This window comes from Puntigrus tetrazona, chromosome 18, assembly GCF_018831695.1.
Source record: "Puntigrus tetrazona isolate hp1 chromosome 18, ASM1883169v1, whole genome shotgun sequence".
Classification (NCBI taxonomy): domain Eukaryota; kingdom Metazoa; phylum Chordata; class Actinopteri; order Cypriniformes; family Cyprinidae; genus Puntigrus; species Puntigrus tetrazona.
Genome location: NC_056716.1, coordinates 3,857,024 through 3,872,894, shown reverse-complemented (window position 1 = coordinate 3,872,894; position 15,871 = coordinate 3,857,024). Strand labels below are relative to the sequence as shown.

The following is a 15,871-nucleotide window of genomic DNA, read 5'->3' as shown; positions in this document are numbered from 1 at the left end:
TATAAAAGACATGAACATCTAAATTGTTTTTGTCTAAAACAGCATTGAACCCTATCAATTTCACTGTATTTTTCTGCTTTTTATTCTTTAAACAAAGTAAGAAAGTAATGGCTTGGAATGACATTAGCAGCTTAAATTCTAATGTCTTTTGTATAAACATTCTATTCAAATCTTGTTACTAATTCAGACGGACAACCCAAACTTCACTGTGGAAAAGAATGTTAAAGCAGCAGCGGGGAACCAAACTGGCACGGATATCAGCGTGACTGTCCATTTTGAACCTTGCCAGGTTGGAGACATCCAGAGCCTGCTCACCATCTATTCGGAGCTTGGAGGGGAGTACGTCTTCCCTCTTTATGGCACCTGCACCCCGCCTAAAGCTCAGGGTCCCCTTACCATCAGCTCAGGATCCAGTGTTTCCATTTCTTTTAAAAATGTCTTTCAACAGGCCACCACTTTCTCCTTCCAGGTAGACAACCCTGCCTTCACTGTCAAGGGTGCGGAGACTATTTTACCTCAGAAAACACAGCACATACAAGTTATATTTGACGGCCCACCTACAGGCTCCAGAGGCCCATGTCACGGAAAGCTGACTATTTCTTGCCCACGTATGGAGGGCAGTGGACAGGGCATCTACTGGGTTTACTACTTGAAAGGTTGCTGTCCAGAGCTTCCTTCAGAGAAAAGAACATCGTGAACAATGAACCATGCTGTTCTTTGGAAAAAATAATTCACGGTAGTGGTTGAAAACAGCTAAAATATTTCATTGAAATTTTTTGAAATACAATAATATTCTTGGGCAGTGAAGTACTTAATAAAAAAAAAATCATTTTCGCTTTCAAGAAATATGCTATTTTTCACAAAATACAAATTTATTGCACCTGAGTTTCAAGTTAACTGCTGTTGCTGCTGGGTGCTCTTTTTTAGTCCACCAGGAGGTGCACTTGTTGCTCCTACATCACCTTTAACTTGTCCCATCTACTTAGGCATGATGAGAGGTACATATATTCCCTCTAGGTTTATGACTCAGATGCAGATATTTGATTGTGTGTGTGTGTATATGTGTTGCCAGCAGTGTCTGTTTCATACTCATTTGCAGTACGAATGTGTGTGAAATCTCTTGTATTTATCTCTCATCTTCCCTGCCAAGCCTTCCTGCTTTTTTTTTTTTTTTTTTTCATTTTCCAGCCATATTCAGATCTCAAATAGACAAAGTGGGTGGATGAATGAATTCAGAGAGACAGTTTGGTATTAGATGTTACTCTTGTTGGTATTCTTAACTGAATTTACTGAAAACAAAATGTGTTAATTGAATTAAAACTCATACATTTTTATTCTACCTACTTTATATACAGTTTAGTAAAAAATAAATATATATATATATATGTGTGTGTGTGTGTGTTAGCTTATAGAGTGACAGTCTGTCTGTTTATCCAAGCTCAGATGCACAGGAATAGCCGTTCAGTAGTTTCATTTTACCCCCTGCTCCTTCCATGATATACCACTGAGTTTGTTTACGTGCTGAAAAGAGAGGCCTGTCACTGCTACGCACAAACTGGCTGCAAGGGGAGTTGATCTGAGCATGTCCAAAGACAAGGGATTACTGCTTGTTGTAATTATCTGAGCACCCTCTGTGGTGAAGAAGGAGTAACAGGTTGCTGAGAGTTGCCCTACATTAAAGAGATGCAACCAATGACTTTTTTTCTGTTTGCCTAAATGCCTCACTATAGGAACGCAAACTGTAGGGGGGTTGTACTTGGTGCCAATTAAATAAAGGCCCTTTTAGTTGGGATGACTTAATCACCCCTCGTAAAGGGCAGGACCGGGGAGCCTTTCAGCAGTCTTTCAACTCACAAAGGTCATTTCAGACCGTTATAGAGACAGTAAGGTAATGAGGGATTTTCTAAGCGAATGAGTACCCTCCCCAAAAATTGTCAAGCTGCTGTTTTTTTCTGACGTGATACAAATTCTGGATGTTGATCAAACAGCAGACAATAGAGTGTTAGATGCTTCTTTAACATGAGTAAGAAATATAAAAAAATAAAAATTACATTTTTAGTTTTAAAAGTAGTGTTATTTTTTTTTGTTTTGCCAAATAGAAGCAAGCAGAAATTGTTGTTTCTTTGTGGTCTCTCAAAAGAAAGAGTCTACTCTGAAATGTAGAAACGAGTCGTTTCTGGCGTCAAAATTAAAAATTGTTGTCTATTATGTCTTATTATGTCTATGCATAATAATTAACCTATAGTAACATTTATTAGCAGCTGATTCATCTATATAGACCTATAGATATTTTTGTGGGATACTTGAATAAATGGATACCATTGGCTATTATTGTCCAGTTACAGTTAAGGACTGTGCAGATTATACGAAAATTTGAAGTTTTATAGAAAAAAAAAATTCTATATTAAAAAAACGTAATATAGTTCAATCTGGTAACCACAAATTAACCACAGTTTTGCTGCATTATCCCACCAAAGTAGGCTATTTGTACAATACGGTTATGTAATCTTCCAAAAAACATGGATAAGATTTTACTATAATAAAACAATGGTTCATTTTCGAAAGGGATGTTCACTAATGGTAGATCTGAATAACTACTACTGAGAGTTACTGTAGAAAACCAAAAATAGACCTAAACAACATTAGAATAGTTTATTCAAAAGTTACTGTCTGGGATCAATGGGCATTAACATCGATTCCTACTTTATTATACTCTCTCTCTCTAAAGTGCAAAAACTGCTTTTCTAGTTCATTTTTCCGCATCCGAGCTAAATGGATGCTACTTATTGAACTGCTTCAATTAGGTGTGACAGGAGGGGAGAGTTTTTGGGATCTGCCGCCGCTGATGTCATGGAGGAGGAGGGATCGCCCCCATAGCGCGCAGCATGAACGCTCCGCGGCAAAAGGATGTGTGAACAAGCAGCGCGCTACTGCAGGGACGGCGTCCACAAACTGCTCAACAAAGAACAAGCCAAACTCCGGGCACAGGACAGCAAAGACCAGCCCAAACCCGGGGCTCAGGACAGCGAGACAGCGACGGCTGCACAGTCCGGAAACAGCGGCACTCAGCCCGGTGGAATAGACGGGCTCGTCCGCTGGATAGTCACCAAGATGAGCGACAATAAAAGCATCTCTACTCGGGAATATGTGAAAGAGGAGGCGGCCGTGGCTCAGGAGCAGTTCTTCGCGCCGGAGCCCCGAAAGGGCATCTCTGTCATTTTGGATGTAGGTGTTTGATATTTTATCAATGCATGTATAAAGAAATATGAAATGCATTCACTCGTTTGCAAACTTTATTTAATTGTCTTAATTCATTACTTAATTTGACAAATCGCAGAAGAGTGCTGAGTTACAGCACAATTAGACAAAGAATATCACATGGACAACTTGCCAACCTCTGATACTCGATGAATTACAGCAATTATGTATTTTGACATCGACCTACTTAACTTTTTATCCGGTCCAACCATTTTGCATAATTTTACACTTAACCGTCATCCCCGCGCAATATAGGGATGCAGGCAATATAGTCTACATTATTACACGGTTCTCTGGAGTTAATTCTGAACGGCTGATCGCGAGCAATCAATTTTTGTATAATAACCGAAACTGTAGAATATATTTCGCCGTTGCCGTTGGCAACAAACCGGCGTTTCTCTCGCGCATCATTCCGCGCGCCGGCTCCATTCTTGGCGCCACCGTGCGACCCGAAAGGCTCGCTACTTTTGTCGCGTGTAATAAAATTGCCCTGTATTAATTTTAGCGTAGGCCTACATTGTGAGCATAACATCTTTTATGGATAACTAGAAGCTCAGAGATTCCCCAATTCAAAAAAAAAAAAAAAAAAAAAAATCTAGACTTGAGAGAGAGCTAAAACTGTATCATAAAAACATAATTTTAGTATAGTATATTATTGCTGTGTTATAACGTACCTACATTTTTTTTCTTAGCGGAAGCTTTAAGATGATCTACAACTAACAATGCAGCCTAAACTCAAATCAATATTTAATGCGCAAGTATTGATAATAAGTGGGATAATGCACAGCCAGATGGAGATTATTGCAAAATAACCCTGTTTAGGTTGTGACAATACGCTTACCGCCGTAATAAAACGCATACGTTCACAGTCATATCGAAACACTGTTGAGCTTTTATGTTATGTGCATTGAAAATCTAAACATACTCTAGATTCTCAGGTATGAAACGGCAATGAAACATCCGAGCTGAACCTTTCAGCATCTTAAGATTATACAACAGTTCTTTTGCTCTGATTTTAGGGCTGTATCTCCGAGATGCGTACTTCAATCTAAATAATTTATTGTGCTTTTCCTGTGAGCCCGGCAGTTATGCTTTGTGGTTGGCTGCTGTGGTGAGGTCTCAGCAGTATTGATTTAGTAGGTCAAAGTATTGCCTCAGTATTGTTCATTGGTGCTGGATAATTACGTGTATCTGATCATACCTCTTGAGATTTCCGCGTTGCTTTTAGGGGGAGAAGTTAAAACATTTAAGAGAGTGATAAGTAGTTCAGTCCTAGACCCAGATACAGTCTCAGGTAACCAGACTATAAAGTAGAAAGGGACAAAAACTAATTAAAAACCTCAGAAAAAGACCAGAGGCACCCTAGTATAAATACAACAGCGAATGTGGAGAAAATGAATAAGGGAGGGGTTAAGCAGATAATGAGGTGCTGTAGATAATTTGTGTTTTATGGATAGTGAGCATGTGTACATGATTTCTCCCCGAGACTTCGGTGTGGAGCGCAGGTGCTTGTAGTGGAATTGATTTCCCCCAATGCTTTGTGAGAGAATTCCATTACTTAACTCAATCTATTTCTACCAGATGACACGTCTGCTGCCACGTCTGTTCCAGGTTCAGCCATCAGCCCCGACCCAGCTTTAACACAGCATTGGTAAAACAACCGAGCCACAAAGCGCCGTCCTGCATTGTAAAGACCCCGGTTTTTCAGTTCAGAAAGCTTTCGATTCTCCGGCTAGGCTGGTTATGGATTCAGGGTGTGTTGAATTCTCTCAGCACGGCTTCCCCAAACCTGACAGTGAAAAGTGGAGCACTAACAAGCTGTCGTGAAGAAGGCTAAGTGTGTTTCGCAGTTCACAATATTTCGTTCTTACATCATCACGTCTCTGGTCCCAGACCTCATCTGGCTTAAGGGAGTAATTAAGTGAATTTAATGTTTTTTGAACGGTTCTTTTCCACTGGGGTTGAACGCTGTGCACTAAATTACAGTAGCGCTCTAGTTCACACTTTAATAGCGAGGGTGCTGCACGTGTGAGCATAGATAGATGATCAAATGGTCGCCGCGCTTGACATTTACTAAAGACTTTATTGCACTATTGACTTGAACTTCAGGATACAAATATATTTGCCATTTATTCAGTGAACTGGATTTGAGCCGAAGCATTGAGAATCAATCCGATTGACTTAGCAAGTCTAAATGTGAGTCCACATATTAATTCCTATTAAACAATCCATCCGTTGAGTCACATTCTCTCCATTCTTTATAAATCTTCATCTCCCTTTGCCTAATACCTCATTCTCTCTTTCTTTGCTCCATCTTCTTTTGTCAACACAAAGGCTGTGTTATTAAAACAGAGCCTTATTTTTCCCGCGTTGTCTGGATTTGTTCCAGTTGCAATATTTGATTGGATTGTTGTTCTAGATAGATAATAATTTGGTTCAATTGCTGTAGATGTTCTTCTTTTTGTAGCTGGTTTCTCCGCAATGTTTTTTCCGATGCATTTTTTTTGTATTCATAGACATATTAAACTTTAATATGAATATGTATTATAACTGTAGCAATTATTTAATTTCCCTATCATTTCCCTATCTCTTTTTTCAACTTTGTAGTTCACATTAGCGCTTTAGATCTTTTGGTGGCTGTCCCCTTTTCCTGTCATACAGAGATATATCTTCTGAGGTGCAAACAAACTGGGTCACCTACATTAAGTGACTTCATATTGTCAGACCATACAAATGGTGTTTAACACCCTCATACCTTTTGTGTATCTGCTTTATTCTCCAATACTTCAAGAAGACAGTCACAACGAAAAAAGAGTGATGAACTCTTTGGTGGTTTTGTTTTTTACCAAATGTTATTCAACGTGATCAACTTCTCTTTTTACTTTTAGACCATTTTAGACCATTTAGACCAGTGTAATAAAAAAAATAATAATATAAAAATCGTGATTAATAACTGAAAACAGGTTTTCACATTTTGTCAAATATTGCTATAGCTATATAATATTCCAGTACTATTAATATGAGCCCCATTGACCAAGCAGAACATTTTTACTGTATTTTTGATCAAGCCTCAATTAACATAAAAGACTTTTTCAAAAACATAAACAATGCCATTTCATATTCTGGGCAGCCAATTGTCGATCCCGCTTTATTACCCTTGTCGCAGGTAAACCCCAAACCCTAACCCTAACAATAATGACCCACCAGTTGAGAACCGCTACTGCTGATTAATGCTGCAGACGCTTTTGCTTTAAGATATAAAATGGCCAGGAAGATTAAATACCAATAGTGCTTCTCAAGCGCTTTGTAAAATACATTACGGTATTGATTGAACAAGGCTAATGTCACTGTTCCCACATTCACTCTCCTCTTTAAATGGTTGAGAAATATGCGCCTAGCTGAAACGAATGAAAAACCCCATTGTTGTTTGGCTGCAGATGTTTCAGCGGTTGTCCCGAGGTCCGTTTATCCCTCCTGCGTGGCTTTTGCGTTTGTTCTGTGATGGTGAAGTATCCTGACAGGTGGAATGCTGTTAGCTGTCAGGATTGAATGAAGCAGCTGGCTCATCCAATTGGGAAGTGATTTAGACGGTCAACAGAAGGTGATCACTCCATTGAAGCAGATCAAATTGTGCGCTGTCAATACAGGTTTCAATTATCGGATGTTCGGCACATGCTTCCCCTTCGAGACACAGACATCCATGTCCAGTAATAAACATGCACCTCTGTTCTTGTTTGCGCAGCGTGGACATTCAGAAGCGATCATGACAATTCACGCTTCGCTGTATTTATTTATTTAGAAAATGAGAAAGGCTGAATGGATCGACTGCTGTAAAATTAGCCTGTAGCGAGTAACGCTTCCCAGCACATTCTATTGACTGTGATTTTCCTCTTTACCAGAGAGTCTTAAGTGGTCCATTTCACATCTGACTGGACCGTGTGATCAGGTTGCTCTTGCAGACTTAAGCACCTCACTCAATCTCTCACAAGTTCAACCAATATACAAACTTGCTTAGTCTTGATTAAAAAAGGAACTTAAAGGTTGTAATGTCATTTGCACTGGTGGTGTTCTGAATGCAGTGTAAGGATTAATCACTGCAACATGATGTTAAGGGCAGAGATTTCATGCAATTGCAATGCAATCAGCCTATCTATAGAACCGGCGTCTCCTTTAATAGCTTTTCTGAGTAGGCTGACTGACACTGAACTCTACAGAGAAGCACTTTTTAATTACTTCTATGCATCTTTTCTAGCATGCACTTTGGTTTTCTGCAACCAGTGTCTAAAGATAATTGTTGTTTGTACGTTTAAGATAAGACAGGTGTTTAAAGTCAGTTCAGTACCGTACTGAAATCAACAAATTTAACTTTAGACCATCCTAAAGACTTATTATTTGCAATTCTAATGATGAATGAATACTAATTTTATATTGTATTTCTGTATGTGTGTATCATTTCAGATCTTCCGGAGAGCTGATAAGGATGGTGAGTGTAATTTAATTTATACCATGTCATGCTAAATCTTTAATGAGAATGTGTTTGTTAGACTTTGTTCTTAACATAAAATCATGTTCGTGTTTTGAAATGGGTGTTTTAGTCATCTCGTCTACACTAGAGCTCAAAGGTTTGAGGCTGATAAGATCTTTTTGATGCTTTTGAAAGACGTTTCTTATGCCAGCCAGCCAAGGCTGTATTTATTTAATAAAAATACAGTAATATTGTGAAACATTTTTGCAATTTAAAATAACTGTTTTCTGTTTTAATATATTTTAAAATGTAATTTATTTGCGTGATTCAAAGCTGCATTTATGTCACATGATCAAATTGGTGCGTAAATGCATTCAAGCCACCTCTGAGCAGCATTAAACAGCGTGTGAAGATGCCAAAATGCCACTTTAGAAGCACTTCTGTGCCACCTGTGAAGTGTAATATGATGCTCAAGAAATATTTCTTATCATAATGTTGAATAAAGTACAAAATTTAACCTTTTGCAACAATATAAACGCCTGTGCTTATAAACGTCTGTCAAATTGATCAAATTAGTGTCTTTGCTGAATAAGAGTAATATTTTCTATCAAAATATTTTTTTTTGACTCAACTGTATGCCATTTCAAAAAATAAACACAGCTATTATAGCTTTACATAACACTTAAGATCATCTGTCTTCATGTGGTTCTGACAGCTGAAAAGACAGAACATGAAGACAAATTCCAGGAAAGACAATAGAAATGTGCTTCTTTGCATATAATCTTTTAAATAATTCCCATTTACGGGGCTTATTAAATTTTTTTTTCTCAGATGCCGGACCAGTATGATTACTGCATGGTATTAAATTAGCGAAATATCATCCGCTAAGCAAATCAATGCATAATGCACCACATTTGCATTAGCGGTATGATCTAAAATATTTTTTTCTACATTGTAATGCAAATTCAATTGCATCAAAAATCGAAAATGTATTTGCTAATTGACTTTAGATTAGTCTCATTATGCAAATTAGCCTCTTTACCCATATTCATACCCTGTGTCAGAGGAACAATTATGATTATGAAGAAATCACATATCATCTGTCACATATTTTGCAGCGCTCAAATGTATGTGAAGATGCACGTTTCTCTACAGTGCATTTCATCCAAATGTATTGTAATGTAATTTTTGATATGATTTCCGGTTAGCCGTGAGCTCCTGTCCATGGTCATCGGCACAGACCTGGTCTCATCTAGAATAAATGTTTAAATTGAGATGAAATATCCACATATAAAACGTTTTCTTTCTTTATTTTAGCTTTGTGCTGAAGCTAGTTCTTGTACCTGGGTTTATAAGTGAGTCGATACAAATAGCAGAGAGAGAAAACCTGCAACAAACCTTGTTAAAATGAATAGCGGCTATTTGATGTGTGGTGGTAGCGCAATTTGTGTTATTTTTAAACTACTCCCAGGGGAGCAGCTTGGTGACGGTTTTAATGAGAGAGAGAGAAAGTGAGAGGGTGGGGGAGAAAGAAAAAACAGGAGTCGGGACCACAGGAGATGGGTGCCATGTTTTGAAACTCTTTGGTTTTCAATCACAAAACTGTCTAACAAGAAACAGAGCACAGCAGGCTAATTTGCCTCCAGCGTTTAGAGCTAAACTCCTAAAAGTGAAGCATTATCATCCTCTTTCTTTTCGAACCAGGCTGCATGCATAAAAGAGACACATAAAGAGTTCTTTCCAAAAAGAATATTTTGTCATCAAACTTAAAAAAAAAAAAAAAAAAAAAAAAAAACACACACACACACACACATATATATATATAAATGTTCTAATTTCTGACTGTTTAATGTGACCACAACTGTTAAAATTTTTTTTTTTTTGCATTTATTTGATTAAAAAAATATGATTACAATTTATAATATTTACTATTTATTATAATATTTATTTATAATATACAGTATTTACCATCATATCTTCAAGAAATCATTTTAACATGCAGTTTCTTTAATTGCAATTTAAAAATACTTTTATTTTTGTAGAAAACGTATGAAGATTTAGAAAAAAGAGAAGAACAAAATTGACAGTAAAGATATTTCTAATTTTACAAATGATTTTTATGTTAAATAAACTGATTTCAACATTGATAACAGTTAGAACTATAATTCATATTTAATTAATTACCAGTAATAATAATTGAGCACTAATTCTGCATATTTCTTTGCAAATCTGCATCATGTGATGCTGAAGACTGGATTAACTGCTGCAAAAAAATCGGATTTTAAAAAATTACATTTGAATTACATTAGAATATACAGAGGTATTGCAATATTATCAAAATATAAAAAACTAAAAACTAAATAATTTTTTCACTAAAATGAATAAAAGCACTTCAAATGACTGATAAACATTTCAAACAGTGTAAATAATGACAATTTAAATGGACTTCCTTTAAAGTCGTGGCTTATGGATCAATTTATCTTTCAGAGTAAACCATTATATTGAGCACAAACAAAACACCGAGTGTCATGCCACCCTGCCGCATGTCTCTTACTGCAGAAGTGATTGGTTACATCATGCGTGTGGAGCAGGCAGAGAGAATCATTAGTGTCTGTTGTATAGAGGAAATGACATGCTCTTTTGGCCTAAGAGCTTTTATGCAAGCATGGTCTGGCAGGCTCAGCCTCCTCTTTTTGATTACCTGGTCTGTGACCATAAATCTGCTATGGCTGTTGACATGAGAGCAGACTGGTAGAGACCTGCATGACCCATCGCCATTCTGCATCTGCAGTTCGCCCTCCTAAATATATCGCTCAGTTAAGGGGGAGAAAGAGCGGTGCGGGTACATGTAATGGAAATTTAATTGCTTCTTTCAGCTGTTTTAAATTCTGTGCTGTTTCTCTGTGCAGCATTTTTTACATCAAAAAGATCTCGCGGGGGCAGAGGAGAGCAAAAGGGCTGCAGAAAAATAGGCAGTCACTGGCTACTAAAATGAAACATTTAGGGGCCAAATGGCTTTTTTTTGTTGACAAATTACAGAACCGCTCCGTGCAGTAATGAATGGAAAGTTTATATATAGTACCTTGGAAAAATGTAGTATAGAAACGCAAATGGCTTGTAAATTTCACAGTCAATACAACCTTACAAGCAGGCCTAAGTATGCTAAACAAATACATTTTGAAAATATTATATATATATATAATATTTGAGATATGTTTCTGTCAGCTGAACCCCTTTATATAAAATAAAGAAACCCCAGCGATTTTTTAATTTTAATAATTTATTGGCCAGAGTTTCTGGTGTTGGTTAATCGTGACATGTAGGTAAACAAATTCATACTTTTCATGTGTAATTTCAGTTTTCTTACATTTTTATGATTTGTAATTTTTAAGATATAAGACGCATACTGCAGCTTAGCTTTAGACTCTGTTCCCATTCATTCAGAAGACATCAAACGTGTTTTTTGAGTCAATTTTAGAACAAACGTTGATTTCATTTGTCACGTATCTTCAAGCAGCAAAGCAGATGTTCGAGTTTGTTGCCTTGAAAACAACTTGAAAGTCCAATAGTGAATGATCCTCAGTTGTTCAGTGTTCGAGACCCAGCATTTCTGTAACCATTTACAAAGTCAGAAATGATATGATGCCTAGCGTTTTACAACCTATTTAGATTTTAAAAGTTGTCCAGTGTATTCCAGCTTTGTTTCAGACTGACTACTGAGAGAGTGGTCTTAAGGTTGCAAAAACTGATTCATTAAAAAGAATTTGTTTCATAAGAGCCATTTGTTTCAAATCAGACATTCCTCCAGTGTTTGATAAGGAAGCAGAAAGAAGGAGAGAGAGTTTGTGTACAGTAACCAATTATCACGCTTAGATTTCACTGAAACCGCTAATTCGGGGGGTTGAATGTATAAATACGAGCTCCTCGCCTCTCTGCTCTAGATTTGTGGCTTTTCACTGGCAGTAAATGAGTGTTTATGTGTGTGTTCACTGAAAATAAACATGCTGACAGCAGCCTCCCGCAAAGCATGCAAGTATCGCTGCGTCCCATCTCTAGATCTTATTAATCGTTAAAGTTTTGTCATTAAAGGCCGTGATGGGTAAATAACGTTTCAGGTTAGTTTTCAGTCATGAATATTCCTGGTATTAATCTTGTAGTTGTTCCACTATGTTTACTGGAAAGTGTTGTTTACGGCTAAGTATTAAAATCTTGAAGGATTTGCTGATGATAATGGGGTTTGGTTTTACTTTAGTTTAATGCTTAGTGCAGTCCTCCATAACCTCATTAATATTGGAGCTTTTGGACACCACATGTCTGTATACTCCAGGGGCCGAGTCTGAAGCTATCGCCACAAAGAACAGCAACACATGTTGTCTCCTCTTTGGATCAATAGATGCATATTGCATGGTGCTCTTTGATATTTCATCATGCTTTACTTGTTTGTGTGGATGAGGATCTTTGTATCTGTATGTGGAAACAAGAAGAATGCATGAGCCATTTAGTCAAATTAAACTTTAGTTAATTCGGTATTAAATTCATTTGGTCAGTGCTTTGTATTAAATTCAAATTAGCTTATGTGCTGTTTGACCCAGGGTTATTATTGCTAACTCTAGAACTAAAACTGCAAAATTAAACTAAATCTAAAAACTGAAATTACATAAATGTATTTCTGTTTGTCCGCAGTTAAGGAGAAGTGTCTTATTTTAATTTATTTCAAGCTCAAGCGCTAACTTTACTAACTGGAAATTAATATGTAAAACTAAGGTGGTAATATTTACAAAAGCACATAACAAAATTACTAACAATTTAACTGAACTTGAAATGAAAAGTTCAATGGCTTTTACTGTTTTTTATACCGCTGGACACACAGCAAGATGCACATATTGTCCAGTGAAGCGTGAATGTACTGTGTGAGGGCTCTTCACACAGTGAGCAGGGCCATGTATTATTTAGCCGTCTTTGCGATGGCATTTTCGACATGCTGCTAAAACAAGAAATGTGCACCTACAATATGCTGATTCAGACTTTGGCAGAGTGGCACATATAAAGTCACAGGTCTGAAAAAGAAAAGCGCATGTATGTGGCTGTATCATACTATAGATTGTGAGGAATTTCATGCCTATGTAAAGCCATCTAAAATCATCTTCTCTTAATGCATCATCTCCATTAACGCCAACACATATGCGCATAAACACATGTAGGTTTGTTACCATGGCAAATAGCTGTCAAGCTGTGGTATGTGCTGTACTGTGAATACCTGTCTTACAACCAGAACCTGCTTGGACTTAATTACTGCTCTTGATGCTCCAGCGAGCTGTGTGACGCCATGTCCTAGACAATTATTGTCACTCACGTTAAAATAAGGAGAATAGGTCTTTATAGTTGTAAACTTTATATGTGCAAATCTGTGGTGTGTTACATGCATAAATCTATAAACATGCCATTGGTTGTGATCAGTAAGAGTTTTTTAATGTGTTAGAAAGAAATCTTCTATTCTTACCAAAAAGTCTTTAAGTAATACTGAAACTTAAAACCACTGTATTCTTTTTAAAAAAAAAAACATTTATTTGAAAATAGAAATCTGCTGTAATATTATACATATTATGTCTTTACTGTAATTTGTAATCAATTTATTGTGTAGTTAATGAAAAAATATAAAATAAAATTGTTTTAAAATTATATAATATAAATAACACGTTTATATATATATACTAGATATAGGGTTTTAAAAATAATTGGTTCCCCCAGGACTAGAAATATTGATATAGAAATGATATACTCCCCTTTTCTTTGAAAGCAAGAAGCAAATTGTGTTTATGGCTTGAAATAAAAACTATTGGGCTTAAAAAATAAAAGCGATGAGCCTCCTATGCTAACAGCTGTGCTCATTTTTAAACTGGTTCTGGGCTTATCACCCAATCTGTAACAGATAAGTAGGAAAATGTCATGTGCCAAAGTCTATATAGCATAATTATCCTGGTCTACGACGCAGGCAGGTGTAAGCATAGCTAATGCTCTTCACAGTGGGCACCGTCCCAGCGCAACTCATTTATGAATGCATTTACAGAACACTAGGAGAACGCCGGCTCTCACATCTTCCTCAGGATGAACCCTGCTTTGATGGAAGCTGGCCTGAGATCTGAGACCCCTCCTATTCCCACTCTGCTAATTAAAGCCTGACTGGGGCTTCTGGACAGATCTCTGCTTTAAAAAATGGCCCTCTGAACTGCAAAACACGGGCTGATGCCAGCTAACCGCTGCCTTAAAAATGGATCTGGAAGATAAATGAATATCCCGAGCCCATATGCTTCTCTGGGCACACTGTGTCAGTCCTCACAGCGGTCAAAAACGGCTCCTGAGAGGCAGCAGATAGAAATGGTTTAATTAAAGCACAGAGTATACAAAGCATCTCAGTCAGTGTGAGTTATGAAGGTAGTGCTTTGTTATCTTTGTTTTAGATGGATTTTTGGGGGTCTGTTTTTGTAGTGCATCAAACACTGGCTCTCCCACACTTAAACACGAACAAAATGGTTTTTTTTCTAAAGTTTTGCACGTCTCAACAGCACTGCAGAAGATTTTCCATAATGCATAGATATATATTTTTAGAGAAGCTTTAAAGTCTCCAGAATACACTGAGAGAACTTTCTTTGCTGAGATCATTCAGTAGCAAAGTGCAACATTAAGTGAAGTCAGCAGGGAAGCTTTCTTAAAGTATTTGAAAATGTGTTTGGTTCCCGCAGGTCTGTTCAAATCACACTGTTCCATCCCAGGAGACTCTGCCTAATTAAAAATACTCAAGGCCTCCAGCTAAGAGATTTGGGTTTGTTCCCATTCTTCCATTGTTTTGTCTTCCACCTCCACCCCATGCTCACTTTTTTCCCCGACCCACTCCTGTCCTTGATGCTAATGCCATATTTAAGTTAGATTAATAAGTCTGGCTAAAATTTGGACTTTTTTAACCCCCGTGTTGTGTTCCACTCATAATGACCTAGAGAAGATTGAACTTTTTTCTAAAATGCTAATAAATTCACTACATTGCACTGAAACATGCTCACACGGGATGTAACAAGTTCCCCAAATAAATCACTTTTCTGGGACTTTTGCCTGACCTTGTTACACCTGTGATATTCCCAGTTAATAACCATATAAATTTCTTATTAAGCTGTATTATTGGATCCAATCTTTTTGTTGTTTTATGTTCTTCCGTTTGACTGAGGTTTTGTTTTTCATTTTGAGAAGTATAGTTCTTAGCCTTCACTGATCTGAGCTGTACACCTCAATTTTTGAACAGAATTATCACAGAAATTCACTTAAAACTGGTGGATAGTTCAGATCAATGAGGGCTATCGTCAATCAGTTCCAAAAAGAAATATAAAACCTGTGCTAACTGAAAGAAAACAACTTTGTTAAAAATATTGAATCCAAGATTTGGTAAAAATGTAGCCTAGTGTGAGAATTACACCAAATGAAGTAAATGATTTTCAGCATTGCGCAATGTTTAAAAAGGTATCTGATTAGTTTCCATGTTTCCACACATGTAAATAGGATGAAAAGAAAATATTGAATGCGTGCTAGTCTTAAAGTAGATAAACACATACAGTGCCCAGTTGAGGAAGTAGTTGCGGTACTTCGCTCTGTGTGCACTGAGGGTATTTCCCACATTTCTCTGTCTACCCGACCGCGCACTGCCACATCAAAGGAAACACTCTCTTTAATGTGCAAGAAAGCGCCGCAGCCACAGGACTGCACTGCAGATAGGGAAGCAGCATGCCAGAATTGTTTTTAGGGAATCCTAGTGCTTTCAGAGGATGTCCCAAGGCATTATAGGAGAAGGTCGATTGGATTCAAGGCAGTGGAGATTGGTTGATTTTTGATGTTAGTGAAGACTCGTGGGAGTTCACCTGGCTGACCTGGCGGCCCACGCTTTGTGCTAAACTTGGCTGCCTGACAGAGAAAGAGTTGATGTGGCATGTCAGTGTTTTTCTTCAAGATGTCTTATGATTTTGTTTTGCTGAGCATTAAGGGAATCTACCCTTTTGTTTTTACTAAACTAATAACAACACATATTAAGGCAAGGCTGTTACGCTGTAATAACTTCATCCTGCTTCTTAATACAGTATACCTTTATGCAATCATACAGTAGTTTTA

At 37.3% G+C, this 15,871-nt stretch overlaps 2 protein-coding genes across 3 annotated transcripts in view; both read left to right on the top strand.

The window, feature by feature from the left end:
* hydin (HYDIN axonemal central pair apparatus protein) overlaps positions 1–1,980 on the top strand; it is a 60,730-nt gene extending 58,750 nt beyond the window's left edge. Inside the window, exon 81 of the mRNA XM_043264030.1 lies at positions 188–1,980. Within this exon, the coding sequence (XP_043119965.1) occupies positions 188–697 (510 nt within the window). The 3' untranslated portion in view covers positions 698–1,980. The remainder of the gene's footprint in view (positions 1–187) is intronic.
* An 889-nt stretch (positions 1,981–2,869) lies between these two features.
* The window catches only part of necab2 (N-terminal EF-hand calcium binding protein 2), a 70,418-nt gene continuing 57,416 nt past the window's right edge, over positions 2,870–15,871 (top strand). The window contains exons 1-2 of one of the 2 annotated variants that reach the window (XM_043264021.1): positions 2,870–3,225; positions 7,717–7,741. In XM_043264021.1, the coding sequence (XP_043119956.1) occupies positions 2,908–3,225; positions 7,717–7,741 (343 nt within the window). In that variant the 5' untranslated portion in view covers positions 2,870–2,907. The remainder of the gene's footprint in view (positions 3,226–7,716; positions 7,742–15,871) is intronic. The other variant, XM_043264020.1, reaches the window with a different exon arrangement.